Source organism: Ailuropoda melanoleuca, chromosome 15 (assembly GCF_002007445.2).
Source record: "Ailuropoda melanoleuca isolate Jingjing chromosome 15, ASM200744v2, whole genome shotgun sequence".
In the NCBI taxonomy this organism is placed as follows: Eukaryota; Metazoa; Chordata; class Mammalia; order Carnivora; family Ursidae; genus Ailuropoda; species Ailuropoda melanoleuca.
Window position 1 is genome coordinate 61940836 of NC_048232.1, and position 26777 is coordinate 61967612.

General features: G+C 39.2%; 1 protein-coding gene across 1 annotated transcript in view; it reads right to left on the bottom strand.

The window, feature by feature from the left end:
- Positions 1-2100: 2100 nt before the first annotated feature.
- CCER1 (coiled-coil glutamate rich protein 1) overlaps positions 2101-26777 on the bottom strand; it is a 44967-nt gene continuing 20290 nt past the window's right edge. The window contains 1 exon segment of the mRNA XM_034643665.1: positions 2101-2172. Coding sequence (XP_034499556.1) covers positions 2101-2172 — 72 coding nt within the window.

Genomic DNA, 26777 nt, shown 5'->3' on the forward strand with positions numbered 1-26777 from the left:
AGCATGAATCTTTTCACTACCCCTATAATCTCACTCAGGACTCCCCTCAACTCTACCCTTGATGCTACCTCATGGACCCTGCAAAGATTCTCTACCTAGTCTCCCTCTATTTACTTTTGCCCTTCCAATCAATCTTCTTTCAGTACCATAGGGTAGCATTTTTTTATATAAAAATATGATCACATCTACTTCCTGCTTAAAACCTTTCAGTGGCTTCCCCTTGCTCTTAAGAGAAAGATCAAAATGTACATTGTGCCTTACAAGGCTGCAAATGCTGGTCCTTCTTGCCTATCTTTTCCTGGTCAACGCTGTTATTATTCCTCTGTCTGACTTCTTTCAGATCAATTAGCATGTACTATGCCTCTTCCCACCTCAGGGCTAGACCCACGTTCCTTTTTCTCTACAGAAACTCTCAACCCCATATATGAGTCGACCCATATTTCAGATTTCCATTCAATCAACACTTTCTTGAGAGGTCTTATAAAACTTCCAGAAGTAGGCCAGTGTTCCCTATTATAAACTCTCACGGCACTATGCCTCCTTCTTTAAGCTAAGTTGTCCAGTGGTTGACCATTAAATTCATTTTAAATTATGGCCAACTACATAGAAGAATAACTCGAGAAAACACTCTTAAATATATTTTGGACATTTTGATGTATTATATTCACAAACAACTAAACCCTTTTAAAACTTTTATTGGATTTAATGACCTCCAGTGGTTAAAACATTTTATTTCAAATACTGCATTTGGCTGGGGACAAAGGCAAAAGCTGGGCATCTCAAGCAGTTTATGGAGATACCTCTGGATCAAAATTTTCTTCCCACAAACCCAGCCTTATTAAAAGTAAATCACAAAACATGTGAGACAAATAGTTCAGGCTTTCAAAATCTAAGGAAAAAAACCCCAACTCGTTTGTTGTCAAGATTCCATTTTTCAGGGGTGCCTGGGTGGCTCAGTCGTTAAGCGTCTGCCTCCGGCTCAGGGCATGATCCCAGGATCCTGGGATCGAACCCCGCATCGGGCTCCCTGCTCCACTGGGAGCCTGCTTCTTCCTCTCCCACTCCCCCTGCATGTGTTCCCTCTCTTGCTGGCTGTCTCTCTCTCTGTCAAATAAATAAATAAAATCTTAAAAAAAAAAAGATTCCATTTTTCACAGAATTATGGGAACTTTGGTTTGTAAAGCATTTCATTTGAAATCAATACACCTCCTCTAATCAAGAATGGAGATAGTAGTTGTAAAACTGAGGGAAGGGGACAAGTAATTCAGTGAACCTGGTATAGAAAAAGTCAGCTGGTCTGATATCCTAGATGAGAAGCATGATTTAAAAGTCAAAGGATCAAAAAGTTAGTGGGACAGGAATTTTAAAAAAAATGGCAAGACTAGGCTTTAAGATGCTTGAGTTAGGGGGCACCTGGCTGGCTCAGTCGGTAGAGCACGTGACTCTTGATCTCAGGGTCATGAGTTCGAACGTCACTCTTGGCACGGAGCCTACTTAAAAATAAATTTAAAAAAAAGTTAAATGTTTGAGTCAGGACCTTCATTCTAAAATTGGCTATCCCATATGTCCTGCTGGGTGACACACAAGAACCAGGTCATGATGCTCGTGCATGGGAGTAGGTTATAACATCTCAGTCACCTCCTCTCCACCTGCCGTTTGCCGTGTTGCATTTGCACGGCACATCCTGAGCAAAATGTGGAGACTTTAAAGTGTGATTACATAGTATTCTTCTCTACTTTCTGCATCATTGGTCCCCTTTTAAGGACAAAACATTTCTCAAATCCAGGAAAGAAAAAAGAAATATTTTTCATTAGACACGTAGAGTATGCCAGGATGACACCATTGCATTTAAGCCTTGCATCAACCCTGTTAGTGGTGATGAAAATCTCCACATCATAGGATGGGAACCAGAGAGTGCGGAAGAATCAACATCTTTTCTACATCATATAATTCTAAAGTGGAACCCATGTCTCTTTCAAATGCCCATTTTTTCCCTATTATACTAAGTTAGTCATCTGTTGTACTCCAGGTCTCTGTACTAATCCCCTCTATCAAAACATAAGCTTATTTTTCTTTATTTCACACAACACACAATCTAATTCATGCTTCGACAGCAGTTGGCTGCCCACCAAGAAGACGTGCATTTGAAGCAGTTGCCTCTTTCTTCGTGATCTGCAAGGGTTAAAGAATTGCATCAACTGGAGGAGTTTCAGACTTCAGCTGAGCCTTGGGGGATTGGAGAGCCTTATTAGGGTCTGTTGGTTGGCTTGGCTGGTAAAGCTCGTTTAACCTTTTTTAGGGGCGACTGCAGCTTGAGAGGAGATTCTGCTTCCGGTCAGGCCGAGCCACTCCTCAGTGGAGAGTGACCTGAGGGCAGGAGAGGCAGCTGGGCTCTAACTGCCTATTTCAGGCCACTCCTGGCTGTTGGCTAGCCAAGGGTTCTTTCCTCACTGGCTTTTCCTAAAGGGTTTTTAGAGTAATGTGTCCACAGTGGCCGAGCAAATAGGAATTCCTCAGAAAAGGAATAACAATCCTCAGAATTAGGGTCCAGATATCTACTTTTTTATCAAGCCCTAGAGGTCTAAAAAAAATCACAATTTGAGAAACAGTGATGTGGAGACAGTCCTTTGTGCCTATGCGCCTGCTAAGGGTCCATCCTGCAGATTTTCTTGCATCTCTATCTCTTTTTGTCAGACTTCCTTCAACTTTCTTGTCCCCTCTTCTGCCAACGCAATGACATTATTTTAGTTAGTAATGTACTAGATATTATTTATTCGTTATTTATTATTTACTGATGTCTTTCCTCTATATAGATTATATACTTTTTAAAATCTCTGATACAGCTCTTGACAACAATGTAGTAAACAGAAGAGTAGATTTTCTTTAATAAAAAAAGTATTACTCTATTGGCAAAGCATATCCCCATGCTATTAATACTGAAAGATGTTCTAAAGTTTATATCAGCTGTCATATTAGTATAGCAAATCAATATTTTCTATCTGCAAGAAAGAGAAAGCAAGTATGTTGGTGGAGAGAACAAAAAAACATTTTTTTTTTGGTCAGTCTTGACCTTTATCAAGGTGATGGATTGAAATGATCCAAAATGTTGACAGAATGCTTTTGCTGAGCCTTTGCTGAGATGACCAAATACCATAGTCACTGGAGTCATTATAGCCCAGAAACAAAGCCGATTGAAGTTAGGCCATTTGCCTAATGAAGATGGAATAGGGAGGCAAGTTGTTATATTTGTCTTATCTTATATGGATAAGTTTTGGCAGAATGGTTGAATAAGACTTAAATTACTGTTTCTCTCTTTTGTTAGCCAGGTTCCCAAATAACATTACCATATATGGCATTTTAAGGACTACCTCTGAACAAAGTCTCTCAAAGCCTTTGGCTATAAACTTTCTGAGGAACGTTATCTAATCTCATCGTTTCATGAATCATAATTATAATATGACTCTCAAATCTCTATATCAAGTCATTCTTTTCTGGGTTATAGTCCTGAATCCCCAACACAAATTCAATATGCCCCACAAAATGTGAATCACTTTCTCCTCACCATAGCTCCCTCTCCAGGCTTAATCCTACTTCTGAAAATGCTGCTAGCATTCTCTGAATAACTAACACTTAAATCTGAGAGGATCCCTTACATTTTCCCATATTAACCACTCAAAACCAATTTTGGCCTCAAATTTTTGCCTCAAAGTATTTCTCTAATTTCCAGATACTACTTGGAATCTGTGAAAGTGAAATTATTTGGAAAAGGGGTCTTTGCAGATGTAATTAAGGATCTCAAGATGAGGTCATCCTGGATTAGAGTGGCCCTAAATCTAACAACAAGTGTCCCATTAAGAGAAAAGACAGGGAGAAGACATGGGAGAAAGTCGTGTGAAGGTGGAGGTGGAGATTGGAGTTACATAAGCCAGGAAACACCAGAAGCCACCAGAACCTGGAAGAAGGAAGGAAGGATTTTCCCCTAAAGCCTGTGGTTGGAATATGACCCTACTGACACCTTGATATCAGACTTATGGCCTCCAGGACTATGAAAAAAATAAGTGTTTCTTGTTATAAGCCACCTAGTTTGTGAAATGAATTGCAGCTGCCCTAGGAAACTAACACAATAGGTCAACTGAGTCTTCCTAATGATATCTACTCTCATAGTTTCTTTTGTTTAGAATGCTCACCATACCTCTCGTACCTCTCCTCCTGCTAAAATGATAGTTAACATTTTTAAGCACCTACAACATAAAGCACACGGTTCTAAGACTTTCCGTATATGAAATTCTTCAAATCTTTCATCAGCCCTACAAAATAGGTATCGTTATGTGGGCAAATAAATAGGCATACGTTCCAAATGAGCTGGATTGAACAGAAAGAGTCTTACTCTAGAATCCATGCTCCCAATGCTCTCAAAAACATCAAGGCTGAAGCTCAAAACATAACCCTTCTGTGAAATTTTTCCTGATTCCCTGTCTAGAAGAGATCTTTATGATTTCCTATAGTTATTTTGGTAATTACCACTCAGGAAACATAGCATAGACTGTCTTACATGTACTTATTTATTCACTCAGCTAGATTGTAAAATGCCTAAAAGAAGTGACGATATATATAAATATAAAATAAATAAATGTATACAAATATATACCTCTAATTTTTTTTCTACAGCAGCTGGCACTGTTCCTCTAAATTCAAAATAAATAATTCATTGAATGAGTATATATGGTAGAAGACAAATCAAATGATCATGTTTAACACAAGTTTAAAAGGGTGAAACCATTTGTCTGAGGTTGCTTAAAAAAAAAAATAAATAAAGAGGCTGACCTTAGGATTTCTACTCACCAATGCATTAGGCTCTCACCATTGGGTCTCCTCTTACTTTATCTAACAAGCTTAGAATACAGAAATATGTTTAAAATATTTGGTTTTAGTAACCTTTATTAACAATAATTTCCAAGTAAAAAATAATTTAACAGATAAAGTGAATGTTTGTTAACATAATTAGTTATTTGGCTTTATTTTCAAATGTAAATATAAAAAAATATAAGAAAGTCAATGCTTTGGGAACACTAAATCAAGAGATAGAAAGAATGACTCACCTCCTTCTTCCCTTTCTAGACTCAGTCATCTTTCTTGAACAATTTGTGTGAAAGCAGAATCATCTCAAGAGACATGAAAAACCCCATCTAAAGCATCACTTCATGAACTCTAGAGAAGGGTTTTCCCAGGTCTGATTTTATAATCTATAAAATTTTGAAAGATGATAATTTGTATGTTTCAGTTCTAAGCATTAATCAGTGCTACGTCTATTAAAAAATATATCCAAAATAATCTTGATGCTTATTTTTTCTTTGTAGAAATAAACACAAAAGAAGTGTTTTAACAAGTGCAGTTTTTAAAATCATTGATAACAAAATGGAATAAAGCATCAAATCTGAGTATGCATAAAAAGCATAAAGTTAAATATTTTCTCCAAGATTTTAGTTCCCCATCACTGAAGAAGAAATTGTTTGAAGTGAGGCCATAGCAAGGAAGAATAAATAGAAGACATCAAGAATATGATCAAGGTCAGAGCACAATACATGCTTATTATCAGTTAGGAATGCTTCAGCTCAAAGTAAGAGAACATGCAAATAATAATAGTTTGAATAAGATTTATTTGTTTACACATAATATGAATTCTGGACATTGACAACTAATGGTGATGGTTCCTCAGCTTGGTAGAATCCAGAATCTCTAGGATTCACTTGGCTTTTTTTCATATTCCTCATCTCATAGATATCTATAACTGCAAATGAGGAAGAGGAAAAGCCATTTACTCAGAAAAGCCAAAGGCTTCTAGGATACCCCATTCAGTTTGCTTTTTTTCTTTTTTTCTTTTCTTTTCTTTTCTTTTCATTCTGTTGGCCAGAACTGTGTCACATGGTCTGTGGAGGCCATGGAGGGTAGCAGCTGGATCATCCAAACATCCAAAATAGTAGCTGCTATGAAACCACGGTGGAAAGTGACAGCGATAGGTTCTGTGGAGAATTTTAAAATCATAACCGAGGATACATTTTTCTTAAAAGATGGAGCTAAGGTTAAATATGACTCTGTATATTTACTTAAAGAATTTGAAAGCATTCGAAACTTCCTCAGTGAAATGATTACCTATAACTGCATTCTGTATCACTTTTTCCATTTTGAAATCATTCTTTCTGGAATCATCCACATGACTGAATCCTTTTCAACATTTAGGTCTGAATTCAAGTGTTACCTCCTTACAGTACTCCTCTGACCATCTTAACTAAGTAACATCCTTCCTATTCATCATTTTTACATTATTTGTTTATACATTGATTGTCTCTCTTTCTGAGTAGAATAGAAGCTCTGTGAGGGAATGGGCTTTGTCTTGTTCACAAACACATCCCCTGTACCTTAGAATGCCATTTAGCCTATAGTTAAGTATTCAATAAATGTTGAGAGAATGCACAAATATATAGGCGCATATATCTCAGCATATCATCTATGTCTATATCTAGATTTATCAGTCATCTATATTTAGAGAGTTTGGCTAAAAAGTTAAAACAAGCTATAGAATTTATATCTCATTGTGATAAACTTTAATGCAACCAGCATAATGTATCTGAAGATAAAACCAGTATGCTTATCCAGACAGAGTGACTTTTTTTTTAAGATTTTATTTATCCATTTGACAGAAAGAGAGACAGCCAGCAAGAGAGGGAACACAGGCAGGAGGAGTGGGAGAGGAAGAACCAGGCTTCCAGAGGAGGAGCCCGATGTGGGGCTCAATACCAGAATGCCAGGACCACGCCCTAAGCTGAAGGCAGACACTTAACGACTGAGCCACCCAGGCGCTTCAGACAGAGTGACTTTATTTTTATTTATTTTTTTTTTAAAGATTTTATTTATTTATTCGACAGAGATAGAGACAGCCAGCGAGAAAGGGAACACAAGCAGGGGGAGTGGGAGAGGAAGAGGCAGGCTCATAGCAGAGGAGCCTGATGTGGGGCTCGATCCCAAAACGCCGGGATCACGCCCTGAGCCGAAGGCAGACGCTTAACCGCTGTGCCACCCAGGCGCCCCAGACAGAGTGACTTTAGCACGAAGTTTTATTGGCCAGTCTTGTCCCTGGGCCCTGACAATCACAAGTGGCACATCTGAGCTTAACTTTATAGACATAACAATCTTAAATATGGTTATGATTTAGTTTCTTCATAATAATGCATACAACTTCTTTCAAATATATATTTTTCTGCTTTCTTCTTGACAAGTTTACCAATTATAGTAATCAAAACATATTTTCTATGAATTAGTTTTTAAACACTTTTAATTAGAATATATATAGAAATGGGAAATATACAAAAGAAACCTTTTTAATTAGAGTGATTTAACTAGAGTAGCTGCCATTTAAATGTGTCTAGCTTCTCTGTTGAGCTTGGTGAGAACAAAATACCTTGAAACAGATCTTTGGTTTTGAGAAGATTTTCTTGAATTATTTCATAATTATAAGGATGTAAAGCAATCATGCAGCCATTTTTTCTGAAAAAAAAGGGGGGGAATGTAATGGGTACCTCATATGGGTATATACATATTCATAGAAAACCATGAAAAGGGATCCAAACACTTTGGGCCAAAATATGATTAGACTATCTTGATGGATTGAGATGACCCTGACCTACAGGAAATGATGCTTAAGTACAGATGCCCAGACTAATGATGCAGTCTTAATCACCTAGGCCTGAATTGTCTTGGGTGGAATGGAATAGTCCTGGAGACATATCTTGGCAGGTAGCTCTGTTCCATTCCTCACAATAGGCAATGGGAATGATAAAGGGCTCTCTGAGGCAATGATAAAAGATAATCTAGTTCTTGGCCAGATGCCTAGAGTGATGCTATTGGAACAGAGTGGACAAGAGCAATGACCATGATATGGTGACTCAGTAGAAGCTGACATGGTCTTATACCAAAGTGCACACTTGATGACTAATGTTACCATGGACCTGGAGTGGACTAAATCTTTAATATGAACAGCAGCGTGTCAGTCCAGAACAAGGGCAAAATTCAAAGCATCAGCAAAGGGAGTATCCCTTTGGATCATTCATCTTGGAACTAGGCTTATGTTACCTCTAAGTATGATTGTGATATCTGCTAGCCTCAAGATGATGCATCTGACATCTGGGGCTAATGCTGAGGTTGGATAAATTAATACTAAAGTATGCATGTCTAAACACTGGACCTGTAATTATCTTAGGAAAATTCCGTGAATGGAAAAAAAAAGAAAGAAAGAAAGAAAGAAAGAAAGAAAGAAAGAAAGAAAGAAAGAAAGAAGAAAGAAACTAAAAAAAAATCTGACCCATACTACATGCTATTAAAGTTAAATGAGGGCTGTTTTAATTCGTGATGCAAATGATCTTTAATTCAATCAATAAAAACAACTAGTTGATACAAAACAAAATTCCCTTTCAGCAATCACTTATTGAAAGTTCAGTAGTTGAGTGACTGTGCTGGGTTCTCGGGACAGGGTGAGGTGCTGAAGATATGTTCTTTATTTTACTACTGTACTCATTTTGCTCTTGGCATAAAGGTTTCTTGGTATTTCTGAAACTCATGAGGGTACTTCTCTCCTAGGTAGATGGCTCACTGCTTCAACTCATTCAAGTTTTTGCTCCTGTGTCACCTTGCAAATGAGCTGAAATTCCTCCCTGAACCACTTCTATGAATTATCCCTTTTGAAAATTGGAACTTCCCCATATGTACCCTGTTATTACATATCCACCCCACTGTTGTGTTATTTTTCCTCGAACTATGTATTGTATGATGTACTATTTAATTAATTAATTTATTTATTAAATGAATATTCTCATCCTCACCAAGAATATAGGCTCTATTAGAGCAGAAATTTTGCATGTTTTATTTACTGATATACAGCTGAAGTCTGGCCATAAATGCTCGATAAAAATTGGTGAATGTATCAATGGCTAACTGAATGAATGAAGGTAAGAATGGAGAGAAATAACTGTAGCATGAAGCTTGAATTAACAGGAACCAGGAAGAAATTAAGCTATGAGTTATAAGGTTATTGCAGAGTGATTGTAATGCATCAGTGAGGGAAAGCATGAAAGGGACGGAAACTTTTGAGTTAGACCATATAAGAGGAAGTGTTAAGGCTGAGTAGAATTTTACATGTGTAGAAGCCAGGGATTGGAAAAACAGCTGAGCAAAAGCAAAGATGAGCAGTTAGCTGGACAGCTGGAGTCTTAATGTATCTGAAGTCAGGTGTATGGAATTGTGTTGTAGGAAGGGCTAGAAAATGTGCATGTATCAGCCAGATAACTCTTGGCTGTGAGAAATGAAATCATGAATGGAATGCTATCCTTAAGAACACTGGCATAAGCAGTTACACAATTACACACCCCTAGTAGGGATGGATGGCTTCAATAGAGTTAAGTCAGCAGTTCACTGAGATTACTAAGGACCCAAGTTCTTTTTATTTTTTCACATCCTTTGGTCGTTGCATAGGTTTCTTCATTGGGCTGATTCAAAGGTACCTGAGGCAAGTCTCAGTCTCACGGGTTTTTTTGTTTTTGTTTTTTTTGAATAATAATTTTTTATTATGTTATGTTAGTCACCATACAGTACATCCTTAGTTTTTGATATAGTGTTCCATGATTCATTGTTTGCGTATAACACCCAGTGCCCCATGCAATATGTGCCCTCCTAAATACCCTTCACTGGCCTATCCCAGTCCCTCACCCCCCCTCCCCTCTGAAGCTCTCAGTTTGTTTCCCAGAGTCCATAGTCTCTCATAGTTCATTCTCCCTTCTGTTTACCGCACCCCCCTTCATTCTTCCCTTCCTTCTCCTACCAATCTCCCTGCTATTTCTTATGTTCCATAAATGAGTGAAACCATATGGTAATTGTCTTTCTCTGCTTGACTTATTTCACTTAGTATAATCTCCTCCAGTCCCATCCATGTTGCTGCAAATGTTGGGTAATTGTTCTTTCTGATGGCTGAGTAATGTTCCATTGTATATATGGACTACATCTTCTTAATTCAGTCATCTGTTGAAGGGCATCTCGGCTCCTTCCACAATTTAGCTATTGTGAACAGTCTCACTTTTTTAACAGCATCCAGGGGAAGAAGAGAGAATCTTGTCTCTTCCTATGGGTCTATCTTAGGAATGATGAACCTTCCTCAGAAGACAGGTAGTATATTTCCCCTCATGTGTCATTCAACAAATTTGGACCGCTTGCTGAGAGCTTATTTCCTTAACAAATACTTAGGGAGCCCATCTAATGTTGCCAAGCACTGTTCTAGGTGTTTTTAAATACTATAGCATTAAATTAAATAAAGCCCTTCTCCTCACAGAGTTTATATTCCAGTTGGGGAAACCAAAAGTACACAAATTATCAAAACATATAATGTCAGATTTTGACAACTTCTACGAACAGAAACAGAGTAGAGTCAGAGAGAAGGAAGAACACGTTTATTCTAAAGGGGGAATTTCAGGTTCGGTGGGGAAAGGAATCTCTGAGGACATGACTTTTAGGCAAACACCTGAGTGAACTGAAGGAGGAAACCATGTGAATATCTGAGGAAATCTGTTTCTATACAGAGAGAAGAACAAATTCAAAGCTCTGAGCCAGGAATGAGCTTGGCATGTTCAAGAAACTCTGTGGAAGGCAAAGTGGCTAGAACAGAGTAAGAAAAACAGGGAATGTAAGGAACTGAACTAGAAAGTTAGCAAGTAAGACAGATCATGAAGTGTCTTATAGGCTTTGGTAAGGATGCTGGATTTTGTTCTAAGGGAGGTATTGAATGATTTTGAAGAGAAGAGTGGTGTGATCTGATTTACATTTTGAAAAAAAGATCGCTCTGCTTGCAGAGAATCGATTATAAAGGCAAATGCAGAAGTAAAGATAAGAGGATAGGGCAGAAATACAGATAAAAAACTGTGGCTTGGAGAAGGGTGATAGTGGTGACGATCAGAAGTGACTGGATTCGGAATACGTTGTGAAGGTAGTAAAAGGACTGGCCCCTAGTCAGCCCAGGGGACTGGCCCTGATTGTTTAAACTGATCTAGGAGGAATGCATATTGAGGGGTAGAGCATAACACTCGGTACAGAGCATACTAGCATCACATTACGAAGGAATCTGAGTTATGTGCATCTCAACAGTGTTGGCTGAGTAGCCAGAATGTATGTAGCAGGTTGGTTTGTCTGGGAGGTAGACACTGAGATTTTGGGTGCAGGCTGGTTATTAGGGCATCCTGTGGGCTCTATACACAGGGAAGCTGGAGCTTCAGCAGAACCTTCCACAGGATTTTCCAGTGCTCTAAGAGGGTTACTCCTACTTTTTTAACCTAAAGTGCATCACCCGGTTCTGATTTAATGATATGTGGAAATTTGTGCTTGTTACTTATCAAACAATTTTTGAGCTATTGGCTGAGGCTCTGTAGCAACCCTTTGCCTAAAGATATGTTATTTTTTATTTATAGTCTTGGAGAGGGGAAATTTCAGAGGGTTCTCCTTGGCCTTTCCTACTATGATAGCTCATACCCCACAGGACCAGGACTTGATGTGCATCTATCCCAATTATACATTCAGAGAGTGAGAAAATAACCACCTATGTATCTATGTTCTCAATAGACCCACTGTGGGCTAGATGTTGGCCAGAACTCCATTCATGTCCTGGCCCCATAGGCCCACACTCAACTAGGAGGACCATGATTGATATGTTCAATAGTCCTCCAAGTGTATGAGCATTGCCCTTTTCCCACTGCACAGTCACTGAAGTAAATAGCCATAGTTACCTTTGGGAACAGATGGGGAAAATCTTTACCATGTTCATTTGTCAAGGTACTGCAAGATGTTTCCTTCTGGGAACTACCCTTCTTCAGTCAATAGGATCGGGTCTGAAAATTGGTTTGGATATAGAAATTGGGCAAGTGTGAAAAATAGAATGAACCCCCAAGTTCTACACCCTAACTCCTAGAACTTGTGAATGTGTTATATTCAATGGCAAAAGGGACATTACCAATGTAATTAAGTTATGGAGCTGGACTTCAAAATCAGGAGGTTATCTTGGATTATCTGGGCACCCCCAATGTAATCACAGGAGCCCCTTCAAGCAGAGGATATCCTCTGACAGAGTCACAGAGATGTGTATGAAGAAGGAAAGAAAGATGCAGAAAAAGGGGAGTGTAAGAGATTCCGAATGGAATAAGGATTCAATGAACTGCCGCTGGCTCTGAAGTGTAGGAATAAGAAAGTGGCCTTGAGGAGCTAAGAGTGATCCCAGCTGACAGCCAGCAAACAAATGACAACCTCAGTCCCATAACCACAAACGACTGGATTTGGCCAATGACCTGAACGAGGTTGGAAACAGACCCCCGGAGCCTCTAGAAAGGAATGCAGACCTGTTAATCTTTCGATTTGGGTCTTGTGAGACTCTAAGCAAAAGACCTAGCTGAGCCTCGCTATACCCAGAGTTCAGACCTACAGAACTGTGAAATAATGAATTTGTGTTGTTTTAAACCTCTAAGTTTGTGTTAATTCTTTACAAGAGCAATAAAAACGTAATACAGCCAGGGGTCATTGCTTTTACTGGGACAACCCTCACCTTCTGATTATGCATAAACTGAGTAGTAGAACCATCTGTCTCTCCCTTAGGGCCTCCATATTCTATTGACCATCTCCACAACTCTCTGTGGGTCAGGGCCCATGTCTGACCCTCTGGTCTTGTCACTCATTATAATAATTGCATCTTCTGTGGCTTCTGATATTGAAGTGCTACTATCTGGTTTCTGTGTTTGGGGTTTCATCATTCCCGTTTCTGAAAGTGACCCTGGCTGTGTATCAGGCTTTCCTACAGTCATGCGAGAACAGCCACTAAGCTTCTGTGTCCCTGGTGCCTTCCTTACTAGATTACTCTATGATCATGGTAAAATGTCTATCACCCAGGCATTGGTAATCACTTGTAGGGTCTTGAAGTTGTACATAGCATTTCCATTTTTCCAACGCACTTCCCCGAACATTTTAAACCCTTCTTACACCATCTCCTATGGCAATTCTAACAATCAACTTCATTTAGTACAGCAGTTTTGTCATGTGTCCAGGAGCCATCCTAATAGAGAGTTTGCACCATCTTTCTGGGTTTTTTTTCATAGTGTTAAATCCAATATCTTGGTAAAATGTTCCCAAATCATACACTCTCCCTTATCAGTCTTCATCTTCTAGCTCCCTTGATCCAACACCCCAAAAACCCACTTCCCATGTGTACTCTCCAGCTTCTAGATCTTGAAGCTTCTTTAGGATACACTTTCCTTTTTTCTCAGGCTCAAAGGTTCCTTTCTGGGCTATTCTGCTACTTAACACTAGTAACAGACGTAGTGGCTAAAAGGGAAGGTGGGGGTACAGCTAGGAGAAGGGGCAAATGTCTGTTGTAGAAGAGACACTGCATTGTCTTGAAGGAAGTGGGGAGATCGAGCGTTTGATAGGGAGTGGTGGGTCACTTATATTGACTCCAAGATACTAGATGAATGTAGGGATCTAATATTTCATCGGAGCATTAATGCCGTATTCCTATCGCAATGTTAGGATGCCACAATTTCCCAATCAGGCTCTGAACTTCATAGCAGACCTTCTCTGTTTGAGAGTTGAAACTTTCTTTTAGCTCATTTATTCTAATGATTAAGGCTCTAGTCTGGCTTTCAGTGTTCTCTGTCTTTCTTCTACAGGAAATGAGAGCTTTTATGTATGCTACCAAAATGGCCCTCTGACTTTCGTATTAGCTTTCAATCACTCTCAGCTTGTTATCATTTTCTAGAGAGTCAATTAAACTTAGAAAGAGCCATTCAGTTTCACTTACCTTATAATTATCTGTTTTCCCCGTATTTCTCGAACTATTGACAAAATGCACCAGCTAATGCATTTATTTCCGTCTACTACTATACTAGTATACCATTCCAATTCACACCGGTGGAAGTTTTAAAAGATGTTAGACTATAACTTTGTGCCAGGGGCTATCTGTGCCCACCAACTACCAGTGTTGGGGTTCTATTACTAGTCAGATGGCAAATGATCCTGTTGTGAAACTCCTAGGTATTTCCTGCTTCCTTAGATCACCCCCAACACCAGCTACAGGTTGAGTTCCTCAGTAAGTAGGGTCTGAGATGAAATGTTTCCTGTAGATCATGAGGCAGTGCCTTGATATCAACACCTGAGAAAAGGAGGGCAAGGAAGAGGGATAAGTTGAAAGAAAAGTCAAGGAGCATTGCATGTCCAACAGCAAGCTTGGGCAATTCTACAGGAAGCTCTAAAGCTAGACTGGCCTTTAGAGTTGTCCCAAATTGAAGCAAATAGCCAGACCTCTATGCCCTTTATTAAATATTCATTGAATGAGGAACCCTGAAAGAGACATGACTTTGGCCAAGGTGGCTTTCTGCAGCTGAGTTAATCTCTGAAAGGGCTGACAGCTAAACACTCTCTTTTCTCTCTGTCTCCAGCACAAGTCCTTCAGTGAAGCATATAATACGCTGGACACAAAGCTCTGCTGGGGACACAAAGATAAGAAATATCAAAATTTCAATTTTGGGGAGGAAGATACACATCATTTTGGCACATCAAAGTAATAAAGAAAACTTAGTGTGGAGTCAATACCATCCTAGGTATTGAGGAATGAAAAGAAATTATCCAAAGAGAAAAGGAAAAGTATTCCAGACAAAGGATCATCATGAAAAACAGAGACATGGCCAAACTTCTTTGTTAGGGGACCCTCAGGCGGTTTCAGTTGTGAACAGTTTACTTACTCATATTGGCTTCAGCTTCACTACTCAGTAGGTGCTGGCGGTCATTAAAGGGTTAACTTAAGTTGGTAGTATAAGGTGAGGTTTGCGTTTTAAAAAGAACTAGTGGACACAATCTAGAGGATGGATTAATCTAGACGCTTAAAATGACCTTAGATGTGTGTGATGGTCTTGCTTAACAATGGAAAGCCCCTGCAGGTTTCTAAAAACGGAACTGACTTGATGTCCTCTATATTTTGGTAAAAAACATCACATTGTGGTGGTAAGGGGATCATGGGACAAGAAAGTGAATGCGAGAAATCATTTAAGGAGATATTAAAATAGTGCAGGTAGCATTCTTATGAAATAAGAAGGAAATCCCATACTGCAGATTGGCATTTGGTCCAAAGATCATTTGCTTCTCTAAATTAAAATTAATTTATTTCAAATTACTGGCCCCTTCTCCATTGACCCCTGACTTGAAGCTTTGCTTATCATATAAACTATTCTGTATCTCAATACGAGTGTCCTCATATTTTCACCGTGGCACACTCCAGCAGTTAGAACCCTAGTTTTCATCTCATATTGCTGATTCTATAGGGTGATAAAAGGGCCAAACACACAACACATGACTCTATCCCAGTGTTCAACCAAAGGAATCCTAAAAGGCAGATATGAGAGATACAATATAATCAGGGCAAAGAAGAATAGAATCGTGTGGTGAATTACAATGGTATTTTACTTTAAGATCTCTATTAAGATCTCTATTCATAGAGGCAGATTGACTCTTGTGGGCCAGGCTCCTAGGATAAAGGATATGGAGAAGTTACGACATACATCTGGGTACAGATGGTCTATGCTTTCTCCTTACAGGAGATCAAAGTCGTTTGAAGGGCACAGGTGACAAATAAAAAGAATGTCCAGGGGAAGATTCTATCCTGAGCTTTGCTAGTATATTCAAAGTTAAGGAAGTGGGTATATAGTGTTAATCTTGAACTTGCAGGAACAAGTAAGTTAATCTCTCTTCCTCTGGAAATAAGTGGGCATGAAACAAGAGCCTATAACACTTGGCTACTTCAGGAAAGACCTGAGAAGACAGATTGCTGATGGACTTCTTAGAGAAAGCCAGCCTTAAAGAGAAGACCCCTAGACCTTAATTTTTCTAATCACTAAAAAGACCTGGTAATTATGTAATACAATAGAAACGTAAATTGTCACTACAATAGGAGACATAGTATAATATATAAATGCAACAAATTGCCACACTGTATTCCTTATATTTACAAAATGTTATATGTCAAATATATTTCAATTAAAACAATTTCAATATTAAAAAAAAAAAGACAAAGACCATTCTAGGAGCCAAAAGCAAAGAGGAAAAGGAACTAAGAGATTCCCAGTAGGGGAATCAGCAGTTAAGGGGATCATCTTGGAAAAAATCAACCAAATTCTCGATCTCTCTGCTAAAAAGAGTCTTTCAGATTTCTATAGAAAGACAATTTGGCAAGGGCCATCCATCATCAGAGTGCTGGGAAGGTGGCTCTGTCGGCAGCAGTAAGAAAGGGGACTTCAAAATGTTTTAGCTCTAATTATTGAGGGAAGGGCTCTGGTAAGGTTGTGAATATATGAGGAACAAGAGGAACCTGGTATAGAAAGACCCAAAAAAGGCTCAAGCAACTATTTCAAATACATCGAAATGCAGCTGAATTCTTTTCTTTTTTTCTTTTTTTTTAAAAGATTTTATTTATTTATTCGACAGAGATAGAGACAGCCAGCGAGAGAGGGAACACAAGCAGGGAGAGTGGGAGAGGAAGAAGCAGGCTCATAGCAGAAGAGCCTGATGTGGGGCTCGATCCCAGAATGCCGGGATCACGCCCTGAGCCGAAGGCAGACGCTTAACCGCTGTGACACCCAGGCGCCCCTATGCAGCTGAATTCTTAAAATCAAAACTGGTTGAGAGTATATGTCTTGTTATATAAAGATATGCATATATGGGAAGTGGAAACCCATGGGAAATTCCGATCACCCATTTCTCCTCTTTTCTCCTCCCTCTCCAGATTCCGTCTGCTTCTCGACACCACATCAGCTGCGTCCCTATCTCCCCCTTCCTTGGAACTTCTGTTTGCCCATCATGGCTTCCCTGGGCCTTTTCTCTGTATCATAACTTTCACCTTAAACTCTGACGAGTAACTGGAAGATATTTCATGTGTTTCTTATTTCAAATTTAAGTTTACAGAAGCAGGAATTGGACAGGCCTGAGTCATCTTTTCAAGTCAGGCCACAGAGATCACTGTTGCCTGGTTAGCCTGGAGTCAAGGGACCGTTTGTTACACACGTAACAGCTCAGCAGCCAGTGTTGTCACAGAGAGCGCGTCTTTTAGAAGTGACTGTGGTCTGGGAAGGTGCTCCAGCCAATTTCTAAGTAGCACACTGGCTGAAGTTTTCATACAATGTACTCAGAATCCTTTCATAGCACACTCAGGCCATCCATAGCTTCCTTTATCCATACACTGGTTGAAGTAGAAAAGCCTATTGGCTAGATTTCAGGAATAAAGTATTTCTCCAAATAAAACGGAAGTTTATATTGTATATGGTTCTTACTTCTGCACACCCTCTTCCTCACCCATTTTAAAACCCAAGACATCTGTCTGCTTAAAGCCACCTGAGGGCCCCATGACTAGCCACAGGATACCAAACAATGGTCCTTAGGAAGATTGAGCTTTCACTGCCCTCTAGTGGAGTGGAGGAGGCAGTTTTGTTGTTAGTAATAATTGGGGTTCAAGTTTGAACAAATAAACAGGATCCACCTTATTGTCCAAAAAGAGACAAAAGGAGAGAAGAGAGTTTTGTATAAAGGGGCAAAAAAGGAGTTTATATAGGATGCCAAAGTAGTCTGGGAATAAAGGAAAAGCATGGAGGAAAGCCTGAATGCTGGGAGCCCCAAGCTTGCAGAACATACATGAGTAAAGTCGAAGCCCAGAAGTTTCCAAGGAATGAAGTTTTATCTGAATGCCAGGAGCTGTGTGGGAGCTAAATTCTCATGAGAAGACTGTCTACATGGTACTCACTTGAAAGGAATATCATACACAGCAGTCATCCACGGTCAGCATTGTCAGACTTCAAAGCACCTGCCCCCAAGTGTGTGTCTGGTATACTGCCAAACCCATCTCACCTCCAAGTGGTCCCATGGGATGCTTCCTCACAGCGTCCCTTCAGCTCTATGATCAACACCTGGAACATAATTCAGTGCTCAAAGGCTGGCTTCATGAACTCTATATCAACAGGGACTCCTAGACCCCAAGTTCACAGTTGAAAGGAATTTTAGCACAAGTTTTTGAATGATGCAATAAATGTGACATCCTAGCTAAGACATTGGAAAATGGATTCTTATGTTCTACTTCAATGTTTTTTCTTGGAGTGACTCAACTGAGTATTAGTCGCAGCCAAAATAACCGGGTATAGGTAGACCCTGTCGTATAGACCTGATATAAATACATGGCTGATGCTTGTCCTTTACAGCAGAAAAGTATACACTGATGAACTACTTATGTGCAAATTGTCAGGCTGTCAAGTTACTTAGGTGAGTAAGTATGGACTCACTCTTAAAACTAGAGAGTAAATCATAATGATGCATAACTTCAACCGTCATAACAAAACTAACCCTACCTGAATCAACAAGCCTTGCCTGTCTGCCACAGGGCTTTGTGGTATATTGAGTTGGAGCTGACTACACTGTATCACTGGAAGGGTGTATGCTAGTTTTTATGAGGGATGATCCAACTGGTTGGTACAAAAACATGGCATCTTAAATCATCTACTAGGAGATTTCTAGCCTGCAAGTGAATCAAATATTTATGAATAATACACTAGAGACATATTGTCAGGAAAAAATGGTGAATAGTGCCTTCACAGAGCATTCCTGAAAATTGCCCAGAGTAGTCACCAAAAATGTCCCTCAATAACTTATTCCACTGTTTAAATGTTTATATTTTACATGGGCAGTGCAAGGACAAGCTGGGAGCTCCACTCAATGAGAAATCAAACTGTGAAAAGAATCCCGTTGAATTTATGGATTGCCGCTGAAGCAGACCATAGCAGTCCCCAAAGGGATAAGCACCTTATACCACAAGTAAGATCCAGGGAACATAGTATTGATGTCATATCAGAGTGTTACTGGCAAACACAAAATATCTAAGCCAAGAAATACTTCCCCAATTCTGTTGAAGAGCTGATGATACATTCTGTGTTTAAGAAAAGAATCATATGGGATCGATTGTTAGCTCTCTGGTATAAATTCCTGTTTAGATACTAATTAGTAAAGAACGTAGTCCATTATCACTAAGGCCAGATAAGGAGGCCTGCAAAAGGGAGAGACAAAGTCCCTCTGATAGGGTTTTCTAAGGTCAGTAGATATGGACATCATTTGGAGGGCTTGTTAAAACCTTGCTGGGACCCTACCTCCCCAGAGTTTCAGATTCAGTTAGTTGGTCTGGGGGTCAGGCCCCAGAATTTGCATTTCCAAGTGTCCAGGTAAGGGTGATGATGCTAATCTGGGAAACCGTATTTTATAAACCACTGACCTTGGCATCATGTTGCACTCACTGTTTTTGAAAACTTTGGGAACAAGTACATGGAGGTGACATACATCAAATTAGACATTGGAAAGGAACACTGATGACTGATCCTTTTTCTACCCATTTCTACTCTTACAGGAAAGAAAGGGACCTATAGTGATGTTTTTCTTAGGTTCTAGGTTCTTTACATAATTATCCCATTTCATAAGCACAGCATTCTTGAGCAAACAGAATTCGGTCAACTGTATAATACATAAATAATTAAATGTGTAAAGCCCAAGCATCCTGTGATAAAAATCTGTCTTTTTATCATTTTCCACTCAAGGAAACATTAGTCTGATGTCTAGGGAAATTGAGGAAAAATACAACTCTTCACTAAATTTTTATTCTGAAAACATCAGCAGATGAAAAACACTCACAAGGCATACCAAAACGCTTTCCTTCCCTCCTCTCTCTCAATATATTTAGAGGCATGTACATTATACTAAGCTTATTCTTTGAGGCCATGAAAGATTTGGGGCCACAAGAACTCCTGGGGCCAGATCAAAAGAGCTGTGTCAGCTGAAATAACTGAGAACTCAAGGAACCTGGCTGGGGTTCTCTTTGGCCCTCAAAATTTGGGTTTGAATGACACTCCCCAGAAACAAACAGAACAAAACAAAAAGAGAGAATGGGGTAAGCTCATTTCTCACAGTTCTCAATTCTCATTTGCCCCACTCTAGAATCTACTTCAAAGATTGTTATTTCTAAAATTAATACCATTTTGAAGTGGTGTTAGTTGGATGGATCACTGCTGGAAAAGGTTTGTCACGTGACTGAAACCCAGCCAATCGCAGTACCACATTTTCTTGGCCACAGAGATCAGGGTGGCCTGACTACTTTCCCTCCTGGAACTTTTCACCTGGAAATAAGGGAAAGTGTATATCTTTCCATCAGGATCATAGGTGGCCATCTTGCTGAAATGAGAGAGACATCAGGTTAATCAAGCAAAGAAGAGACGAGCAAAGCCGGGAGATGGACAGGAAAGAGGGTCCTGACGTGAGACCGAAGAAAGCATCCTTAGAAGAGAAACGTGGTCCACACTGCCTGTATTTGAATTCCAAATTTTCCACATACCTCGGCAAGGTACTTGACTTCTTTGAACCTCTGGTTGTTCATCTCTAAAGTAGATATCTCCTAGGGTTGTTGTGAAGACTGAGTAAGTTGATATATAAAATATATATATATATATATGTTTATAAATAAGACACTGTCTGAACACATAGTAATGCTGTGTACATGCTGGATATTTTTGACATTCTTTGGTTCCCTGTTCTACCAAGTTAAGGAGTAAATAGGTCAAAATAGCTTATACCTGCTGCTACCGTAATTGACATGCATGATAGATATTCACATTTCTCAAACTGAAGTTTTAGTGCAGCAATTACTGGGTACATTAAATGCCAGATACTTTGAAAAATATATATAATATTGATAGAATGGTATTACACTATATATATTTACAGAATTATGATTCATTCTCTTAAAAATAATGGCTCCTGATCCCTGTTTAGTAGCTCATATATTACATATTGATGTTATGAATTGGGGAAGTATATATTAATGAAAAAATGTATTGTTCAGTCACATACTATGTCCTAAACAATAATTAGTTTCTTCTTTATAAAATAGTTTACCAAGTTATCTGTTATGTAGGTTTTAGTTATAAAAATTCTCTAGAATTGCAAATCTTTAAAAACATACTTTTAGAATTATAGAACTTTCTTACAAGAAGATATTTAAGGTTCATTACCCCAACTCTTTTATATTAAAGATAGAGGCTGAATGACTTAGTATGATTTCTTCAAGATTGTCTGACAATGGTACTTGACTTAGAAGTTGTCAGGGAAGAGGAAGGAGAAAGGTAAAATGGAAGCAAAGTCAAGTAAACAGACAAACAGACTTTTATTTAGTTTTATTTTAGAAAAGAAGAGACTAGAGGAAATTGAAGGCAGAAGGTCAGGAACTCATATGAGATGGCTAGAAAGAGCATTGTAATAACAGTGTTCTAGAAGAAAGTAGAAAGGTGTGGTCTATAATCCAGGTGGAAGGTGACTTTATTTTTCTTAATAAAATATTGTGGGTTTTGCAAACAAAAGATTAGTTGACTGGCTTTTGCAGCCTCAGTTGCTAGAGACGCAGGGACATCCTATAATTTTGATCCTTTTATTGCTATTCATGACCTTCCAACAAGCCTCTCTAGTTATGCAGAGGGATTTTGATACTCTAATCCAACTGAATGGTATCAAGTATTAGAAGTCAAACAAAAAGAGGAACTCATATGAAACTATAGCTATTCTCAGGATAAGAGCTACTCAATGAATCTAAATTAAGACCACCTTTCATCCTGTATCAGTAAAATGACAATATTATAATAAGCTGCCGGTTGTCTTCCTCTTAGTAACATGACCCTTAAAATATCATATGCATGGATAACTGAAATCATAATGAGTCCATACGGACATAAGACACAGCTCTTAAACAGAGAAAATTAAAATATTTCAAGAAATCCTCCATGAAGTCTTCAAGATCAAATGCCTTATCTGAAAAAACAAAAAACAAAACAAAAAACAAAACAGTTTTATTTAGAGGAATTTTGTGAATCTGAAGAATATTTTTAAAAAGATACAAATATATATTGATGCAAAGCCATGGGGGGAAGGGGATAAAAGACTCTGTGCCAAGATGCTATTTGACTTGATTCTCTTCATTTCTTCATTCTTATTGTCATTCTTATTGGCTCCCAACGCAGGATTATTTCCATCTTATTGTGGATCTAGTTCACCCTCTGTGTCCTGGGGGTGGTTTAGCTCTAGGCTCCTGACCTCAGAAGACATTATTTGGCATCAAAATCATTCTTGCTTCTGAGCCCTACGTCTCAGGCTACGCTTAATAACCATTCACTTTCTTTGGAACTGAGTTCTGAAGCCTCATTTTTCTGGTCCTATTCCATATTCCCAAGATTGTATTTCAGATCCCTTTCCTATGGCTTTCAGATTCTCGCCTGGTCTCTCAAGGAAGATCTATTTGACCTTACTGAGTCTCCTTCCTTGTACTGATGACCTAGAATACTTCTATTCCCTTGCTCTCAGGCTGGAAATCTTTCAAGCTTTTTGCCTCCATGGACTGCAGTGTTGTAACCTTTTTTGCCCCCACTCTCACATGTGTTAGAATCTTCTGGTGTGGATTGTTTTTTGGTCCCAGTCTCTTCTAGTTTCATACAGTGTGAGCATCTCAGGGGTAGTGTTGATTGCTTATGAAAATAGACTCACCTCAATAAAATAAATCCAAATGCCAACTATGTGGATTGAAGGAATCATGAGATTGAAGACTTCCAGTAACCCTTCAGCAGACATAGACTAGGAAGTATGGAAAATTCACTGGGGAATTAATTATACATGAATAATCAGAGCACCAGACAGTGGCAAAGGCCAGTTAAAAATGAAAAGCAAGACTCTGTAATTGTTTAGTTCCCCATGGTTCTGCATCTTTCCTAAGGATTACTCCGTGGGCTTGTTAGAGGAACTTAGGCAGTGGCTACTAGGAAGGAATTCTGATTTGAAATTGACAAGTGTCAGGAAGATGAGGCCTTTTATTGTGCTAGTACTGAAGTAATTGAGCCAAAACCTTAGTAGGAGAGGAATAACGTTACTGCTATAGAAACCTCTGTTGTTATAGGATTCTAAATGCTTTCATTATATTTTTGCTTATTAGGTTGCAGAGCAGCTGAGTGAGAGTATTAAATTGAAAGTAACCTACGGTTGAAGAGAGAAGGTGCAGAGTTAGAGATCTCCGAGGAGGTATGACACCTTCTAATCGTTACTTCCAGCATGACGAGCCACGGGAACAGTAATTCTGCACCGGGGTGGGGGGGGGGGATGCGTAAGTAGTCTTAAGGAACTTGGGTGCTTCAGTGGATAAAATTGATGCCATGAGCAAGCCGAAGGAGAAATATGTAAGTGAGGGGATATCGCCAAGAGTGATTCTAAAACAGCGATACAGAAAAATGAGATGGGTTTGATCTGATAGGTATATATTGTTTAACATGATGCTTTAAAATGTCCTTAAAAGTAGTAGTATGAAGTAAAGAGAGTTGACCATGCCGTAACTTCTGGTTTGGCGTTAGAGAAAAAATAAAGCCATGGCAGAACAAAGTAAGTATCTATTTGTAAGATAGATAAAGGTGATAAAGGTGATAAAGGAAAGGGGCTCCAAACAGTTTGGGGAGAAGTGAGATTTATGTATTTATTTTTATGTCCTTTACCCTTCATGCATCGAGGAGAAAAGGAGTAAGGTGGGATGAGTCAGTGCAGAATGGGTTCTTTCAGTGGCAAATGGATAACTGGAGTTGCTTATCTACATAACAGAAGTGAGGAAAGAATTGAGGTGGATAGACAGTATGAGACAAAAGCCATAGTTATGATTGGGTTGACTGGAAACACTTTTACACAAAGCGGAGGGTGAGAGGGTCTGAAGGAAAGATGAAGTAGAATTTCCATTAAGATGTGAAGTGAATTTTTCTAATGCAGAAGTAATGCATCTATCAAAATTTCTTCAGGACTCCGCGATATTTTAATTACCTTGCTTTTTGGAAAGTTTATTCCCTCAAACCATCAAATTTATTTAATTTTGTCGCGTTCTGTAACAACAAAAAAACTATCTTGGAAAAATTCTTGGAAAGTACAAGGTACAACTTGTCCTCAGTAATTCAACTATTTTTAATACATATTTGCATTATAATTTGCCCAGAGCATAAAACTTGCTTGGTGGGAAAGCCTGGAAAGTCATGTTGACTCTGCCATAGGATGGTAGATGCTGGATCTCATAGAAATTTTTTAAAGGACAAAAGTGAGGGACACCTGGGTGGCTCAGTCAGTTAAGCCCCTGACTTTGGTCAGCTCCTGATCCTGGGGTCCTGGGATCTACTCAGCATCTGGCTCCTTGCTCAGCAGGGAGCCTGCTTCCCCTTCTCCCTTTTTCCCTTCCCACCTCGTGTTCTCTCTCTCTCTCTCTCTTTCTCTCTCTCCCTATCAAATAAATAAATAAAATCTTAAAAAAAATAAAAGGATAAAAGTGAAATGTAATTTTAATGGCTTGAAGCTCTCAAAGTTTTTCTTGCCTGTGTTGTATCTTCAGTAAGTAAGCCCTTTCATCGGTTTAGAGAACTCAATTGATAGACAGCCAACTGGCTTTAAGATCGCACTGAGTAATAATTAAAAGTTCAATTTGTGCTTCTGAAACTGCGTATTGTGTCATGCCCCAAAGGAATCAAACTAAACACTGTTATTATTTTATAAATTTGTATCCCTATAGTTGTTATTTAAATTCAAATATAACCTTATGGACAATGTTTACAATCTGGTTGTGTATATGTTATAAAGAAGGGCTGATTGAAAGACCATACTTTATCATCTTTTTCACAATAGACATACATTAAAGCAGACCCTTGTTTGCAGCAAATATTTGTTGAAGCTGCTGTTCTTCATGACATACTTCATGTCTGAGCTGATCTAGGTGGTACAGAATGCAAAAAAAAAAAAATCCTAGCTATGATTTGGTAGGTTCCATACACACCCAAGGCAGGTTTCAATTAAATTTACTCCGATATTAACATAGATAGGGCTTCATTTTACAAGTGTCCTAATATTTTTGCTAAAAGCAAACCAACCAACTAACCTAGAGTTATTCCATGTTTGGTTGCTTAATTTTATATAATACCTTCCAAGGAATCAGTCCTGGCAGGCTCCCATGAGCACAGAGAGTTAGCTGAAATTATTAATCCAACATCAGTCTGGGCTGGCTACTTGGGCAACACTGGACTGAACATTTGCTTGGGATATGGAAATCAGAGAAGTGTCTGATCTGGAACTTGTAAGCTAAATAAAATTTTGCTAGGAGTCTTCGGGAGGCTTGTTGGCAGAAATAACATCAGAAAAGTTCCACAGATCTGAATGCACACTGCAGGGTCTGAAAAATGCCAGGTGCCCTAGAGTGAGCTTGGAGCCAAGGGTGGTGGGAATGAGGCCTCAGGGGGCTTTCATGTTGTGATGAGAAAGGAGGGGCCACTGGAAGTGTTTAAGGAAAGGAGCAAAACATTATAGCTGACATTTTCATGATCGCTCTAGCAGATGATGGAGCATGATGAACGGAAAGAAAGGCCAGAAAACCAGAGAGAATCCTGGTCTAACAATCTAGATAAGAAATAAATAATAGGCACCTGGATTTAGGCAAAGCAAGAAAAGAGCCTTTGAAATTTAAGAGCCCTTTCCACCACCCTCCAGCCTCGTTTTCTTCCTTTATTCCTTTTTGTGTGTGGGGGGGGGTATTTTTTCATAGTTTTTCCTTCCTGATTTCTTTTCTTTTCTTTCTTTTTTTTTTTTTTAAGATTTTATTTATTTATTTGACAGAGAGAGACAGCTAGAGAGGGAACACAAGCAGGGGGAGTGGGAGAGGGAGAAGCAGGCTCCCAGCTGAGTCGGGAGCCCGACTGGATGATGGGGGACTGGATCCCAGGACCCTGGGATCATGACCTCAGCCGAAGGCAGACGCTTAACTGACTGAGCCACCCAGGTGCCCCTCCTTTCTGATTTCTAAATAAAAGAGTTCTCTCCCCTTTTTTTCACCCTATAACAACTGACCCACAGAATGACACCAAGACTTCAGTGAAACAGCACATGTAAATACATGTTTATATGCTATGTATTTTTATGTATAAATTTCTACATTTATAACCTATATTTTTATTGTTTTCACTTTATAATGAAAGGCTTTTCACTTTACAGGACTTAAGATTGTTTTTTAAGCCAATGTCTTTCAAACAATCCTGTTCCAATTACTCTCATGACCCATACCCAGTGTGCCAGCCACCCACTTGCACATTTTCACTTAGATATCTGTTGATACTTTTAAACTCAACTTTATAGAATGGAATGCAGTTAGTTGCTTCTGAGTTTCCTATGACCACGAATGACTCATGCGTTCTGCCAGCACAGCTAAGTCTGTGAGGTTCCGCTTCCTATGTACGCAGGCTCTGCAGAACTTGCCATGTCTGCCCCCTTTCCACTTCTCCTGCCGCTGCCTCCCCGTGGGCCTCAAAATCCTCTCAGGAACTGCATCCAGAACCATCGAACTGTTCCTGTGTCTGCTCCAGCTCACTGCCAGAAGATAAAACTTCCTAAAGCGCAGTGCTCCTCGTATAATTCCCCTGCTCAAAAACCTCCAGTGCCTTTGAGCGCAGCCTTGCTTTTCTTGTAATAGTTCCTGTCTCCTACCTTGATGGAGTCTCTACTCCAAAGTAAGTTGGCTGCTGTCTTCCTTGAATGCTCATACACTCCTGCCTTGGGACATGTTCTTCCAAGGTTAGCTCAAAGCTTGT